The following is a 17,259-nucleotide window of genomic DNA, read 5'->3' as shown; positions in this document are numbered from 1 at the left end:
TCTTCTCATGCCCACCAACTCTCTTCAAAACTTAAAGGGTCACCTGCTATATGAGACCCTGCATGATTTCCCAGCTGTTAGTGTCTACCTCTTTCCCTATTCCTTCCTTACTATGTACATATGTATATGTTTCCTAATATCTGTACTATAGAAACAGATGTTTTCCCCAATAGAATGTAAAATCCTTGAAATCAAGGCTATTTCATTGTTTTCTCTATATGCTCAGCGTTAGGCACACAGTAGCTAGAGCTTGATTAGTGAAAAATGGGGGAGAAAGGATGTTGACAGACAACAGAAATATTCTAACTGATCAGAACAGTTAAGGGACTCCAGACTATGTCATTTGAGGATAAGTTGAAAGTGTTAAGTTGGAGAAGAAAAGATAGCTACTCTCAAGTAATTAAGGGCTATCATGTAGAACACAGACCATTGCTACAATGCATGCAAGTTGTAAAGAGGAAAATTTTGGCTCAAATAAGGAAAAACTTTCTATTAATCAGATCTTTCCAAAAGTACATGTTGTCTTGTCTTAGTGGCTTCTCCCCCTTCACTATAGGTCTTTAGACAAAGTCTGATGATCATTTGTTCAGAAAGTCATAAAGGAAATTCTAGTTTGAATGTGGGTTTAATTGTATGGTCCATGAAGTCCCTACCAACTCTGAAATTCTGTGATTTTAACAACAAATCCACAGATAATCACCAAATTTCATTTTACCCAATAATATCTACTTCCTCTCTTCAGGTCTCATCCAGATGTATATTTATAAATCTATTTTATGGGATATATTTTACCTCATTACAGAGGGGGAAGAACAATGAGAAGGAGAAAATCCCAAAGTGGAACATAGCATGGGGAAGTAAAAGGGAGCTGAGGTGGGATAATGAAAAAATTTAATAAGCAGACACAGAGCAACATGGGCTGAATAGAAGAATTTTAGGTTTTGTGTGTACCAGTTTCTCAAGACAGCCCAAATTTATTCTACTTCATAGATATGAAATACAGTAGAGACAGGGAAAATTGAGAGGAAAACACATCAAAATTGTTATTCCTCCTTCTATTTTCCAAAAGCTGATCTGTACTGTAACCAGATGTAAAAAAAAAGTGAGTTTTTTTAAAAAAGCTCTCTCTTAACAGGGAAAATAAGAGAAGATATAAAATTAAAAGAAAAAACATAAGTATGGACATAAACCAAATATAAACCTGTAGTATTTATCCATTTCATTTTTCAATGTCTTACAGAAATTGTTACAAAGTCAAATCTGTGGATAGACACTAAAAAATAAAAAGAAAGATTCAAAAGGTAGTTTTAATTCTCAGATTCAAAATTTAGATTTAAAAAAATCTTTAAGAAAAGCTAATTTTATAAAATACTTTTACTTTTATATATAAATGCAACAACAGCAATGATTTCAATTAAGTTAAGCAAATATTAAATTACTACAATGTGCAAAGCACTTGTTTCCTATAGACAGCAATATTTCCTGGTCCCTTGGACCATAAGAAATGGGGTATGATAAGCTAAAAGAACAACCTCTTGCATTCAATTAGCACATCACTCCAAATAACATCCCTCATATCTGATCTTAGTATCATAACTCCACGCTTAGCACACAAAGGCAAGCAAAAAGACTTAATCCAGAAGCATTAAAGAGCCGGATGATACTCCCATTCTGTTTCACTTGGGCGTAAATGACCATCTTCTTTGTAAGACAATTATATAGTAACTTGACAAGAGACAGATTTAATGATTACGGTTGACTTAAAGTACCACAAACATGAAGGGTGGCTCTCTGAAAATAGTTCTCACATTCTAGGTGCAGAGTAAGTTCTACTCCCCCAAATTATGAGATCACCATATCTCAGGGTTGGACAGTACTTCAAAGACCATTCGATTCCAACCCACAATTGAACAAGAATCCCACTAGAACATAGTTGCCAAGTGGTTGTGCAGTCTTTGTTTGAAGATGTCTAAAATAAAAAGTGGACTCACTATCTCCAAAGTTGACTCATCCACTTTTAAACAGCTGTAAATGTTAGGAAATTTTTCTTTACACTAAGCCTTAAACATGTCACTGAAACCTTCTGTGTACTGATTCTATAGTGTTAGTGAAACAAAATCAGTTCTAGGCCAAGGCTGGGTCAAAGTATCAAGAATCAAGTAACACCCCCATTCTCAATGGAATTCTATGCTAAAGATTAAAGTTTACATTTTAATCACTGAATTAGTATTAGCATTCTTAACAAGAGCTTAGGGTACTAAAATTGGAGTACATAGCTTAGTAAGTATTTTCATTGCAAAGTCTGTATTTGCTTTTGGTATTTTAATTTTACCATTTCTGTTACTATTACTTTAGGTTTTGACTGGTATTGGTTTAACTCATCAAGATTTAAGGGGGCCAATGAAATATTGGATATTAACTTACTAACTGCATTATCAAAAGGGGCTATAAGCCTGAGTTCTTATGGTCTTAATCTTCATGGTAAAAAACAGTTGTCCTCAAGTTCATGGACAGGCAAAAAAGAAGAGTACTACAGCACAACAATGCAGGTATTACTGGAAGCAATATTCAATAGTAAGAGGAAAGTAAAGCTCTTAAAACAATTCAGTTGTATCACAATACAATTCTTTAAAATGGACAAGGATATTATGAAACAGAAATACCTTATAATACTGTATTAACAAACCTTTTTCTGATTCCAATCCCAAATGATGATATCCCAGAGCCCTAGTTTCTCAAGAACATCTTCAAAGTTCTGAACAATATATACCACAATGTAAGTTGCCACCAAAATAAAACATCCTACTTGAGGCACTGAGGATGGAACAGGAAGAAACTCAAAGTTAAGAAGGAAGGGCTGCTCAAATTTCTCATTTTAGAGATGATGGTTTTGTTTTTGTTTTGTTTGGTGGTTAGAGGCATAAAGAAAAGAGGATGATAAGAGAGATAAAGAGATATTTTTTAAGTGCATGTGTTGCTTCAATCTTTCAAATATAATTCCAGTTGAAAGTCTAACATAATTGTAGAAAACAATCTCATCTGTGGAAAGTTGAGACCATACATCTCTGCTATTGGGTAGGGGACAACAGGGAAGGAAGATGCATACACAATCAGATGAGACACTGTGTCAGTTGGTTTTGCTAAACTTTTTTTCTTCATTATAAAGAGGGAATCACTGTGGGGAATACAAAAGAGATTTCCATTAATAACTGTAGAACCAAATTATTTTTAAAACTATTTCAAAGCTCCTATATGGCTTCATAATTTTTCCTTCACTTCCAAACATTCACCTAGAGGCAGAGGGCTGGAAATGAGCAGTAATAAAGTAAGAGGAAGGGGGAAAAATCACTATTATCTCTTCTCTCTAAATCAGAATTCAAACAGAGGTCTACATAAGTATTCAAAGTGACATTAAGTCACACCTTTGTGACCAAGTACTAAAACTAACCTGACAAAAATATTTCCTGAAGCTACCTCTAAAAAATGTTGGTAATAATAATAATAATAATAATAATAATATGAAGAAAGTTAATTTATGTGGCACTTTAAGGTTTGCAAAGCACTTTATCAATATGATTTCTAGAAAGCAAAAGACCCCTTCTGAATAAGGTTCTACCCATGCCTCCACCTTTCCCCAGGCCAGACTTGTGCTTTTGCTTGCACAGAAAACTGCAAAAGAAATGGCAACTCAACCCCTGTGATTACTAGGACTCACATATTCTACTATGAAGGAATGACCACCTAGACCAAGGGTGGGGAACCTGCAGCTAAGCTTCTAGGTCCTCAAGTGCAGCCTTTCGACTGAGTTCAAGTTTTACAGAATAAATCCTTTTATTAAGGTGATTTGTTCTATGAAGTTTGGATTCAGTAAAAAGACCACACATGAGGACCTAGAGGGCCACTGGTGGCTTTGAGGCTGCAGGTTTCCCATCCCTGACCTAGACCTTCACAATGTAAACCAATTCACCTGACTGGTAATCAACACAGAGCAGTTTCTCATAAACCCATGGAGTTTAGGATACTGTAGCTGAAGTGCAGGCCAAAGAACACTGAATTTGGACTGAGAAGATATGAGCTAGTGTCCATGCTCTTTCCCTCACTACTGTGTGACATTGACCAAGTCATTGTTCTTTTCTGGGCCTCAATTTCTTCATCCATGAAATAAGGGGCTAGGTTATTTCTCAGCTTCATTCCTGCTCTAAATGCCTATGATTTTAGAACTGTCAAACATTTTCACCCTATTTTTGCCTACCAAAGTCTGGCAAAGCATAGACATGTAACACAACAAGTTTCCTTCAAAGAAAACTGACAATTGTGAAATGGCATTGTTGAAATTCTACAACTATTTCCTGAATCTGAGTAACAACTGAGGAGCAAAATGTACATGCTATCTGCTTCTCTATACTTCAGAAAAATATCACAGAAACTATAATTTCCACTGGGAAAAGATATTCAATCAAAACAAGTTTCCACCCACCTTCCAAGTAACCAATAGCAGACTACTTAGCATCCTCCCTAAAATACTGTCCAAGCAGTCTCTCAAAGGCCCAAACATTCCTTAATAGCGACAGGGAACAGAGCATCTTGCAGATTAGACCTACAGCTCCCTGAAGGCAGGCAACAAATCTGGACCCATGCACACTGAGCAAGTGAAACCATAACAAGGGGCAGGGGAAGGAGATGGGATGCAGAGAAGAGGGAGGGAAGGAGGGCGGGAGGGAGGGTTAATTCACATGGCCTTACATTCTGCATTTGCTCCATGCATCTCTGAACAGGGTCAGTTCTTTCAAGCTTGCTCGCATTCGGAAACCACCTGCACAGCTAGGCTGGTATATAGTAAAGGTTCTTAGGAACATGCATTATGAATAATGAAATGATTTCATAAACATTTTCAGAAGTCAGAAGCAGCAGCAAAAGCCATCCCGGTTGGGTGAGGCCAGAGTAAAGTAGCCTACCTGCAGGGGCTGAATGGATCATCCATGCCTAACAGCCGCTCCTGTGGGTCTAGCTGTATTCCTGAACCTCTACTTACTGCTAAAACTCTGCCTTTTTCTACTCTAACAACTCAAAATGGAGGCACATGCAGTCTGAGAGACCTCAGAGAGCTTTCACTGAGCTTGTGCTATGACCTAAGCCTTCACGCAGAACGCAGAAACTTCCCCCTCAGACTGACAGGACTGAGCATGTGCTGTGACCCTCCCTCATCCATACACTGTCTCTCACCGCAATCAATCTCAACCCTGCTGTTTCCGTAAATAAAGCACAGCCAGCAGACTCTGCAGCTTCTCCCTGCATACCAAGCTAGTGTGCAGGGAAGTGGGGCCGCTGTGAGGGGTTCTAAGACAGCCAACAGCATGGGGAACATTCAACCCAGTCATCCAGAGGCTTTTCTGAAATTTCTTGTTTGCAGAGCAATGGGGAGAGTGGATTGGGCAGTTGTAGCAATCAAGAGACATTTGAAACAGAGATCATCCCAATTTTGCAAAGTTCACAAGAATCAAGGATACAGAAATAGACCACTTTACCATAGTGTTTTTATATGTTGTTACTTTTCAACAAAACAACAAATATCATAGGACATGTTAAAAAGTATCAGTAAATAATCCACATAAAAATCCAGCTACATTCTTTTGGAAGGCTTTGAGAACTCATAATGGTGATTCTAATTGAAATAGTTCCTTCAAGGTTTGCCAGGTGCTCTCCTCCTCAGACTACCTAGGGAGGTTGGCAGTGCAAATGTTGTAATACCCGTTTTACAAAGGAACAAATGGATGCTCTGTTTAGCAACTTGTCCTTTATTTCAGGCATTTAGCAAAGGACCACACAATTTGGGGAAAGCTCGAGATGCTAATGAATGCCAATATACTCAAATGAGAGCCAATACTAATATTCCTACAGGACAATAAGATCTGCAAAGCCTTTGTAGACATTATTTTGTTTGATTCTCAGAAATATCCTATGGCATTACTACTATATTACTATGCACATTATACAAATGATGGAACTGAAGTGAGACTTGAACTCAGGTCTTCCTACCTCCAAATTCAGCAGCATTTTGTACACTAAACTAGGCTTGACTATCCTATAAGATGGTTCAAGACCATTGTAGATGGCATATGCTAGTATACTGAATGGCAATCAAGATCAAATTCCTTATCTCAAAAGTTCAGGTCCTTCTGATGCAGAAAATCCAGGAGTAGAGAATGATAATAATAATAATAACAACAACAATGTCTAATATTTATATAGGGCCTAATATATGCCAGACACTGTGCTAAGCATTTTACAAATATTATCTCATTTGATCCTCACAATAATCTTGATAGTAAGTGCTATTATTACCCCCATTTTACATGTGAGGAAGTGGAGGCAAACAGAGGTAAAGTTACTTGTCCAGGGTCACGCAGCTATTAAGTGTCCGAGATTGGATTTGACCTTAGTTATACCTGACTCCAGAGTCAGTCACCTAGCTACCTTATTATATTGGTGTCACATCTTTCTGACTGTAGGTCCAGAGCTCTATTCACGGGATCACCTAGCTGCCTCAACCTTGAAAAGAGAGACCTGGGGTATAGATATCTTAGGAAATACATGGATTCTATGACCAAAAGCAATTTGCTTCTGAGACTTCCTCAATGTGTGATAAAGGGCAAATCATCCAAACCCCATTGAGAATCATGCCTTATATTTTAGTGGGGAAAAAAAGGAAGCCATGTGCTACAAGCTCTCTGATCTCTTCTCCTCATCTCACTTCATCAAGATGTGAGCCATTCTCCTTAAATTCACAGCATCTCCTATGAGATGGCCCTTCCTGCCAAAACAAAGCCCTCTGTGAACAAGTGATCTCATCCCATCCCATCTTCTGCAGTAGACTGTCCCTTCCATCATCGCCACGCGCTCACATCTTCAATTTCTCCCTGACTGCTTCCCCACTACCTCCCAACATTCTCTCCCTGCATATTCCATTCCCACTAGCCTATATCCTATATCTTTTGTGACTAAAGTTCTAGAGGATGCTATGTATACCATATGCTTCCATTTCCTTTCCTCTCACATTCTTCTTAATAGTCAAGCTTCTTGACCTCATTCTTTTTTTTTCTTTTAGTGAGGCAATCGGGGTTAAGTGACTTGCCCAAGGTCATACAGCTAGTATGTGTCAAATGTTTGGTGAGGCCGCATTTGAACTCAGGTCCTCCTGACTTCAGGGCCAGTGTTCTATCCACTGCAGCACCTACCTGCCCCTCTTGACCTCATTCTTCCACTGAAATTGCTCTCTCCAAAGTTACTAATGACTGTTTAAATTGTTGAAGGTAATGGCCTTTTCTCAATCACTATACTTCTTAACCTCTCTGAAGCCCTTTACGGTGTCAATCACATTTTCCTTCTTGAAACTCTCTTCTCTCTGGTTACTCTCTTCTAGTTCTTTGCTGACTTTTATGTTGTTCTTTTTGGTCATTTCAGTCATGACCTGACTTGGGGTTTTCTTGGCAAAGATACTAGAGTGGTTTGCCATTTCCTTCTCCAACTCCTTTCACTGATGAGGAAACTGAGGCAAACAGGGTGAAGTGACTTGCCTAGGGTTACATAGCTGTAAGTGTCTGAGGCCAGATTTGAACTCAGGAAGACTCATCTTTAGGCCAGGCACTCTATGCACTGCACCAGCTAACTGCCCAATAAAAAGTCTCTTCTGGTTTTTGCTTACTTTTATGACCACTCCTCAGACACCTTTGATGGATCTTCATCCAAGTTATGCACCTTAAAGATGGGACGCCAAACCAGAGCTCTGACCTGGGACCATTTCTCTTCTTCCTCTACTTAGTGATCTTATAAGCTCCCTCAGGTTTAGTAATAATTATGATTCACATCTCCACTAACCCAGGCTTAACTTCATTCCCAAGCCTCCAGTCTCACATCTCTAACTGCTTCTTAAACATCTTGAAATGGATGTCAGGTAGACTTTCTAAACTCAACACATCTAAATCTGAACAGAATTTTTCGCCTCCCCTCTTCCTAACTTCCCTATTTCTGTTGAGGGCACCACCATTCTCCCAGTCAACCTTCAACTCCTCACTCTCCCTCACATCCATATCCAATCTGTTACCAAGGCCTGCTGGTTTTATTTATGTAACATTCCTTCACTACACCCTCTTCTTTCCTCTGACACCACTACCACTCTGGAGCAGGCCATCATCTTCTCAGGCATGAACTACTGCTGGCTGCTGGTGGGTCTCTGCTCACTGAAGTCCACCCTCCACTTAGATGCCAAAATTATCTTCTTAAAGGTCTAGGCTGACAGTGTCATTCCCCCTTCACCAACCTCAAGGATCAACTATAAAAGTCAAACCCTTTGCCATGACTAGGCTTTTTATACCTTAATACCTTTTTACACCTTAATGTAGACTGGGCATTTTTACTGCCTGTTCTGTATGCCTGAAATATTTTCTGTTTTCATCTCTGCCTCCTGGCTTCCTTGAAGCCCCACTTAAAATCTTACCTTCTGTAGGAAGACTTTCCATACCCGACCCCCTCCATCCCCACCCATTAATTCTGGTGCCTTCCCTCGGTAGTTATCTCCAATTTATCCTGTATAGAGCTTGATTATAGGTAAGTGTTTGTATGTTGTCTCCTCCCAATAGACAATGAGCTACTTGAGAACAAGAACTTCTTAACTTTCTATTTCCAGAACTTAGCACAATGTCTGCCACTTCCTCACTTAACATCTCAGACTCAGTTTTATCACTTCTAAAAACATAGATAAAAATATTTTTAATAAAGGATAATTGCTAATTGAGTACAGAACAAGGGACAGTTTATACTGTGGAATGATGGTGATATAAAAACAAAAAAGTGCACAAACAAAATTATTTTTAAGCTAAAATGCATAGAACAAAGAAAAGTCATAATATCTACATTGTTGTTCAGCTCTATATCCTAAGATAAATGCAATCATACTTTCCAGGGGGGAAATGATCTGAATGATTCCCATTAATTACTTTAAAAGAGATAGTTCTGAAGTGGCATCATTTTCTTTATCTTTAAAATACAAGGTTTGGATATGGCAGAAAGATCAGTGGTAACTGTGGACAGAGAAGTTCCAGTTGAATGACGGAGCCAGAAGCAAGGCTGCAAAGGATTTGGAAGAGAGTGAGAGGAAAAAACATAGAGGTAATTCGTATGGATAGCATTTTCCTTAAAAGAGAAGGACAGACAGAGGAAGATAGCTACAGGGAATGGTAGGATGAAGTGCGGGGTTTTTTTTTAATGATGGAGGAGGTATTATCATATTTGCAGGCATCAGAGAAGGAGCCAGTAAACAGAAAAGTATATAGAGAAAAAGAGTTTAGAAAAAGAAAAAACAGCAGAGCAGGGTGTGTGGGATCAGGAATAACTGGAAGACAAATCTACTACAGGAGACAAGTAGGGGAAAGAATCACTTAAAAGATAAGAAACATAAGAGTTTGCAAGTAGAGGGGCTGGCACTGGAAAGAAGGTATACCTTTTCATACAAGTTAGGAAGAAAAGAAGAGATAGTGGGGAAAAACTGAGTGATATGAGATAAGGAAGAAGACAAATGGCTTCTATTGTTGGTGGAGTATGAGGCTAGGCCCTCAGCAGAAACAGGCTGTAGGAAGCCTAAGAAGAAAAGATTTACAAAAGCCACTGTGGTAAGTGCAAAAGAGAACTAATTACAGAGAAAATGAAAGATGGCTTTACGGAACTACTACTGTCTAGATTAGATTAGATTAGATTAGATTAGACTAGATAAAATAGCATGAATTGGTAATGGACTCATCAGAACAGATGCATGACCTCTCCTGGTTCAATTCAATAACAATAGTAATAGTAGTAGTACTAGTAATAGTAACATTTACATAGCACTTTAAGGTTGCAAAGGGCTTCATAAATATCACCTTATTTGATCCTCACAATAACTTCTGGACAGGTAGGTGCTATTACTATTCCCATTTTATAGGGAAACAAGCTCATAGAGGTTAAACAATTTGCACAGGATTGTATAGGTAGTAAGTGCCAGAGGCTACTTCCAGAGTGCAAGTCCAGGGCTCCTATTTACTTCACCACCAGGTTACACTAGTATGTTTAGCAGCATGTAAACAGAACAAAAGAAGAAGTAGGGAGTTGGACTATTTCATGGTTGGAGTTTGGCAAGACATAATGAGCAGTGTGATACGGTGATGAAGGCATCTGAGAATGGAAAATACATCAGAATTCAAAGAGTTCACTAAGGGATCAAGAAAGGTAAAAGAGGAAACTTTAACCAGTGGAAGGATAATGACTTCAGAAAGAAGAGTGAGGTGGAGAGAATGGACATCTCAGTGAACACACGTACACAGACACACGAGTTAGAAAGCACAGAGGAAAAAGGACTTATAAAGTATTATAATCAAATAATTTCAGAATTCTTGAACATGAAATGTAACATTTGTGGGCAATGGCAAGATGAAGAGCGTGACCATATCTGCCTGATACTTTATATCAAAACAAAAGCAGCTTTTTCTACTTTGTGTTTTCTTCCCTGAATACAGGTGACCAAACAGGAACCCTGGAATACAAGAGGAATTTCTAACCTTGGCAGCAACCATATGAGTTCAATACTTTGAGAGCTACAGGACCTAGGCTTTGGGTGCCAGCAGGAATGGCCTCTGAAAAAAATTCTAGAAGATGAGACCAACCACATCTGACTTGCTAGAAGGAAGTTATGAATCTTAAATGAAATGCTCAGATGGTAGAGAGCTGAAGTATAAGTCCACAGTGTCGAATAAGCCCACAGTGTTTTCTATTGTAATGTCCAAGTATCAAGCTCCTGAAAAAATAACAAGAGTTTTGTGCTACTATTTGATGAGTTAATTAGGTGTCAATGTGCACTTCTGGTCTTTTGTATTTTAAATATTTTTTCTATGGGACAGGAAATACCTGTCCTATATCTAACCTACTTTGCACATTGGATATTTTTCTAGAAGGAACCCTGTCTTTTAGGTAGACACTGGACAAGAGATATCCCAAAAGTTTAAGAAATATTCCTCAGAATACCCAGAGTGGAAGTATAATGAGCCACAGTGTACATAACAAGAGACTGATAGGCCTCTTTGGAGTCAGTCAGGGTTCCCCAGGACATGTTCTAGTCCAACTGAGCTTTAATGGAAGAGGGTGGTCCTACTTTCTGGGTTGAGAGTCTTTGAAAAAAAAATCTTATTTAAAAGCATATCCAATTGTCCATTTAACTTTCTTATAAGGTGATAAATTAAATGTAATCTCTTAATATATTTTATGTTCTCAAATAAACAGTTTCTGAAACACTAACAAAATGAAAACAACACTTTTTCATCCACAAAACTGTCTATGAAACAAAGGAAATGCCAACACCCCCTTAAACAAGTTTCAACTTTAATTCAACATTTGAATTAAACACTTGAGCAGGTATTCACCTGTATGGAAGAAAGTTACTACCCTCAACGTCCAATAGCATTTTTTATTAGAGTACTAAGAAATACAGTTCTCAACAACAAATGAAAATAGTTGAACCAAATAAACTGAAATAAGAATAATTTTTTATTTTAATTTTATTTATTTTATTCTTATGTGTTCAAGAAAGACACATCATTAAGCAAAAGAGCAATCTTGCAAAGCATTAAGTATAAATAGGAACATCATAAATGGAATATATGAGTGTCCTAAAGGAAACTGACACTTAGGTTAAACTACTGAGATGACCACAAGGGTGTTGGAGAGAGAAGGAAAAGGAGAGAGAAGAAAGACAAGAAAGGAATGGGAGATGGAAAGCAAGAAGAGAGCAAAGGAGAAGAGAAAGGAGGGAGGGGAGACAAGGGACAGAGAAAAAGAAGGAGGCTAGGGAAGAGGAAGGAGGAAGAGAAAAAGACCCTTCTCTCAAGGAGCTCACATTTTAATGGTGGTGACAACATACAGACAACTGTGTACAAACAAGATACAAATAGGATACACTGGAAATAATCAACAAAGGGAAGGGACTATTGGGATTAGGAAAGGTTTTCTGTAGTAGTTTGAATTTGAAGGCATGCCAAGGAAACAAAGAGGTGGAAATGAAGGAAAGAATTCCAGGCATGGAGGACAGCCAGAGAAAACATTCAGAGCTGAGAGATGAAGGTAGGAAAGGGGCAGATTACGAAGGACTTTGAAAGAAAAGGAATTTTATATTTGATGCTGGAGAAAATCCATAGCCACTGTAGAATGGGAGAGTGATGGAGAAATTACTTCAGGAAGATCACTTTGACAGCCAAACGGAGAATGGATTGGAGTGCAAAGATTTTAGACAGGGAAACAAACCAGAAAGCTAGTGCAATTGTTCAGGTGTGAAGTGAAGGGGACATGTATCAATGATGTCCTGGGAAAAGGAGGGATGGAGATAAAGAAGGCAGGAAAACATCTCACACAAAAGAAGCATATAAGCAAGAATTTTTACAATGGAGGGGAAAATAGGAGGGGGTGGAACGTGTGAACCTCATTTATATCTTAACTGGTCCAGAAAACATATACACATACAGATTTGGGAATAGTAATTCATCTTACCCAACAAGGACACAGTAGGGGAAGGGACTAAGAGAAAGACAGGGAGGGTAGTTTAAAGCAGCGTCAGAAGCAAAACAGACTTTTTGAGGAGGGGACAGAATAAAAAAAGGGAAGAATAAATGGCAAGAGAATGGAAGGAAATATAACTGAATATGAAAGATATGAATTCATATATAAAACATTAAGAGAATAATAACAATGCAACAAAAAGCAAAATCCAACAATATACTGTTTACAAGAGACACTCTTAAAACAAAAAGGTACTAACAGAGTTAAAATAAGGGGCTGGTGCTGAATATTATGCTTCAGCTGAAGTGAAAAAGTCAGAGGCAGCAATCATGTTCTCAGACAAAGTAAAAGAAAAAAATTGACCAAATTAACGAGATAATCAGGGAAACTACATTTTGGTTAAAAGTACCAAAGATGATGAAGTAATATCAATACTAAACATATATACATCAAATGGCATAGAATCCAATTTTTTTTTTTTTTTTAGGCAATTGGGGTTAAGTGACTTACCCAGGGTCAAACAACTAGTAAGTGTCTATCTAACTGCCCCTAGAATCCAAATTATTGAAGAAAAAGTTAAAAGAATTACAGCAGGAAATAGCCAGTAAAGTTATACTAGTAGGTAACTCAGTTTATCCCTCTCAAACCTAGATAAATCTAAACAAAAATAAGAAAGAAGTCAACAAGATGAATAGAATTTATAAAAAGTTAGATATGACAGGACACTGGAAAATACAGAATGGGAATAGAATGGAGTATACTTTTTTGTCAGCTGTACATGGCACCCTCACAAAAACTTATTGCATATTAAGGGCATAAAAACCTCACAAACAAATGCAGAAAAGTAGAAATAATAAATACACTTTTTGGACCATAATGCAATAAAAATTACAATCAATGAAGGGCATCTGAAGCAAAATAACAAATTAATTGGAAACTAAATAATTTAATCCTAAAGAATTAAAGGGGCAAAGAACAAATCATAGGAACAATAATTTTATTAAAAAGAATAACGAGACAACATATCAAAATTTGTGGGATATAGACAAAACGTTATTTGGGGGAAAGTTATATCTCTAAATGCTTATATCAAAAACAAAAGGGAAAATTTAAAAAAATGAAGGTTAGAAAAAAAAATCAATAAACTAATAAACAAAACTAGGAGCAGGTTTTATTGGGGGGGGAGGGTAAAACATACCATTAACCATCAGTTAATAACCATTAATCATCAGTTAATTTCCTGCATCAAAACTGAAAAGGGTGAATGAAGATGAAATTAAATCAATTATTCGGAGCTATTTTCTCAACTATATAACAATGAAATACAATCTAAATGAAACAGATGAATATTTATTAAAAGAAGAGAGAAGAAAAGAAATTACTTAAATATACTGATATTGGGCAGAGGGAGAGGAGAGAGAGAGAAAGTGAACAAGTCATAAATGATTAGGTCCCTGATATAAAAATCCCAGGACCAGATGGATTTACAAGTGAACTCTATTAAGTATTTAAAGAACGATTAATTCCACCATATATAAACTGATTGAAAAAATAGTAAAAAAAATCTTACCATAATCTACAAAAGATACAAATGTTTTGATAGCTAAAACAAAGCCAGCAAAAACAAAGAAACTATAGACTAATTTCCCTAATGAATATGGATGCAAAAATTTTAAATAAAATACTAGCAAGGAGATTACAGCAATAAATCACAAAAATCATACACTATAAACAGGTAGAATATATACCAGAAATTCATGGCTGGTTCAATATTAGGATAACTATAAGCATAATTGGTGATATCAGTCATAAAAAATGTTATTAAATCAATAGATGCAGAAAAAACTTTTGACAAAAACAATACTATTCCAATAAAAATACTAGAAAAGCATAGGAATAAATGGGCTTTTCTTTATATTACAAGTATTACCTATCTAAAACCAAGCAAGCATCATCTTAATGGGGTTAAACTAGAAGCTTTTCCAATAAGATCGGAGTTCATGAAGCAAAGATGTCTATTATTGCCATTATTATTCATTACTGTACTAGATATACTAGCAATAGCAATAAGACAAGGAAAAGAAATTGAAGGAATAAGAATAGACAAAGAGAAAACAAAACTATTAACTTTTGCAAATAATATGATAAGAGAATCTTAGAGAATCAATTTAAAAACTAGTCTAAACAACAAATAATTTTAGCAAGGTTGCAGGAAATAAAATAAATCCACACAAATAATCAACATTTCTATATGTCACCAATAAAAGCCAGCAGGAAGAGATAGAAAGAGAAATTCCACTTAAAATGGCTGCAGGCCATATAAAATGTTTGGAAGTCTACCTGCCAAGACACAGACAGGAACTAGATGAACACAATCACAAAACGCTCTTCACGTAAATAAGGACAAATCTAAACAACTGGAGAAATAATAATAGCTCATGAGTAGGCCAAGCCAATATAACAAAAATGACAATACTATCTAAATTAATTGATTTATTCAGAGCCATACCCAACTGCCAAAGAATTGTTTTTTAAAGCTAAAAAAAAAAATCTTCTGTAGGAACAAAAGTTCAAGAATATCAAAGGAATCAATTTGAAAAAAAACAAACAAACAAACAAACAAACACAAAAAGGAGGTTTAGCAGTACCAGATCTCAAATAATTACAAGATCTCAATGTGGGTGGTTTCTCAAGTATTTCATACTCTCTGCAATTATTTTAAATAGAAATTTTTTTTCTATATTACAAAGCAGTAATCATCAAAACAATCTGATATTAGACAAGAAATAGAGCAGTTGACCAATGGAATACATTAAGCATACAATATACAGAAGTAAAAGATCATAGCAACCTAATGTTTGATAAACCCAAAGATCCAAACTACTGGGGCAAAAACTCACTATCTGACAAAAACTGGTGGGAAAATAGGAAAACAGTCTGCAAGAACTAAGCACAGACCAACATTAAATGCCATACACAAAGAGAAGATCAAAATCAGTACATAATTTCAACATAATGGGTGATATTATAAGTAAATTAAGGGAGCATGAAATAAATAACCTTTCTAAGGGAAAGATTTAAGACCAAATACGAGATAAAGAGGATCACTAACCATAAAACAGATAATTTTGATTACATTATAGCCAGTTCTCACTGCCCCCTCACCCAACCTCCAGAACCAGAGTGGCTTGAAGTGTTTTGCCCCTATACTCACACACCCTGCCCCGTCTACCCCCAGCCTGAGTGACTCCAGGAGCAGAAGACTCCTGGCACTGGGCTGCACTGGTGCTCCAGTCCCCTGCCTGCCAGGAACCAGAGCCAGGTAGAAGCATGATCAAAATTCAAATTTACATAAATCAAGAACTGTGTATGTTAAAAATGTTTTACACAAACAAAACCAATGCATCCAAAATTAGAAGGAAAATAGGAAACTGGGGAAAGAATTTCACAAGAGGTTTCTCTGATAAAGGTTTAATTTTTTAAATACATAGGAAACGAAGCCAAATTTATAAGTGCCATTCCCCAACTGATAAATAGTCAAAGGGATATGAAAAGGGAGCTTTCAGAAGCAGAAATTCAAGCTATAAATGGTCACATGGAAAATCACTAATAATCAGAGAACTACAAATTAAAACAACTCTTAAGTACCACCTCAAATCTATCAGACTGGCTAAAATGACACTGATTAAAAAGAAAAATGGAAGTCAAAACAACCCTCAGGTGTCAATGCACATCCTGCAAATTGACAAAGGGGAAAAAATAGAAATAGTCAATACTAGAGAGACTCATGAAAAAAAAAAGGCACTTCAATGAATTGCTGCTGGAGCTATTAATCAGTACAATCATTCTGGAAAGCAATTTAGAATTACGAAAACAAAATTACTAAAATGGCCATATTCTTAGATTCATGCCCAGAGATTCCATTTCTAAGCTTGGATCCCAAGGAGGCCACTGATAAAAAGAAAGCTCCTATATACTCCAAAATATTTATAGCAGTACTTTTTGAGATAGCAAAGAATTGGAAATAATGTAGATGCCCATTGATTGAGGAATATCTAAAACTCTACAGTACAAGATTACAATAGAATATGACCGTGCTATAAGAAATAAGAAATTTAACAAATGCCAGGAAGTATGGACAAGATCTAAGAGTTGACTGCAGAGTTAAATATGGATAGACAAGAAAACAATATTCACAATAACTACAATGTAAATGGAAAGAATAATAACAACAAAATCCAAAGTGACTGTTACAAAACTGCAAAGAACAAGCATGACTCAAAAAAAAGAAATATGTGGAGGTACCCCTTTGCAGAACATTGCATGTATTTTTGATGTACTGATCACTCAATGATAATTTTTTCTTTTTTTTTTTTCTACTTTTTGTCATTAAGAAATACTATCCATAATATGTGATAGCTGTCTGGGAGGAGAGGAGAGAGAGTTTCTGGTGAAAACTATAATGATGCCAATTAATTTTTTTTTAATCAAGAAAATATGCTTATACAAAGAAATCTAAGAAGTAGAACAGGGAAGCATGATGGATAGGATCTGGGTACAAATCAATGCAAGCAGAAATAGGAACACACTAAAGAATGAATGAACAGAAACAGAGAGAAGGAACAAATGATGATTTCAAGAAACTGATTACAAATTTTGCATAGATGCATAATGCTATGCATTGCA

At 36.6% G+C, this 17,259-nt stretch overlaps 1 protein-coding gene across 6 annotated transcripts in view; it reads right to left on the bottom strand.

Moving 5' to 3' along the window:
- RERE (arginine-glutamic acid dipeptide repeats) overlaps nt 1-17,259 on the bottom strand; it is a 591,972-nt gene that overhangs the window by 211,033 nt on the left and 363,680 nt on the right. Inside the window, exon 1 of one of the 6 annotated variants that reach the window (XM_027843802.1) lies at nt 4,956-5,117. The exons of 4 other annotated variants lie outside the window; for them this stretch is intronic. In XM_027843802.1, coding sequence (XP_027699603.1) covers nt 4,956-4,981 — 26 coding nt within the window. In that variant the 5' untranslated portion in view covers nt 4,982-5,117. Of the gene's footprint in view, nt 1-4,743; nt 4,814-4,955; nt 5,118-17,259 lie in introns of those variants that run through there. One more of the 6 variants, XM_027843801.1, reaches the window with a different exon arrangement.

Source organism: Vombatus ursinus, unplaced genomic scaffold, assembly GCF_900497805.2.
Source record: "Vombatus ursinus unplaced genomic scaffold, bare-nosed wombat genome assembly UNPS02014932.1, whole genome shotgun sequence".
Lineage (NCBI taxonomy): Eukaryota > Metazoa > Chordata > Mammalia > Diprotodontia > Vombatidae > Vombatus > Vombatus ursinus.
Note: the sequence above shows the minus strand (reverse complement) of the source record. Positions and strands in the feature narration are given on the sequence as shown.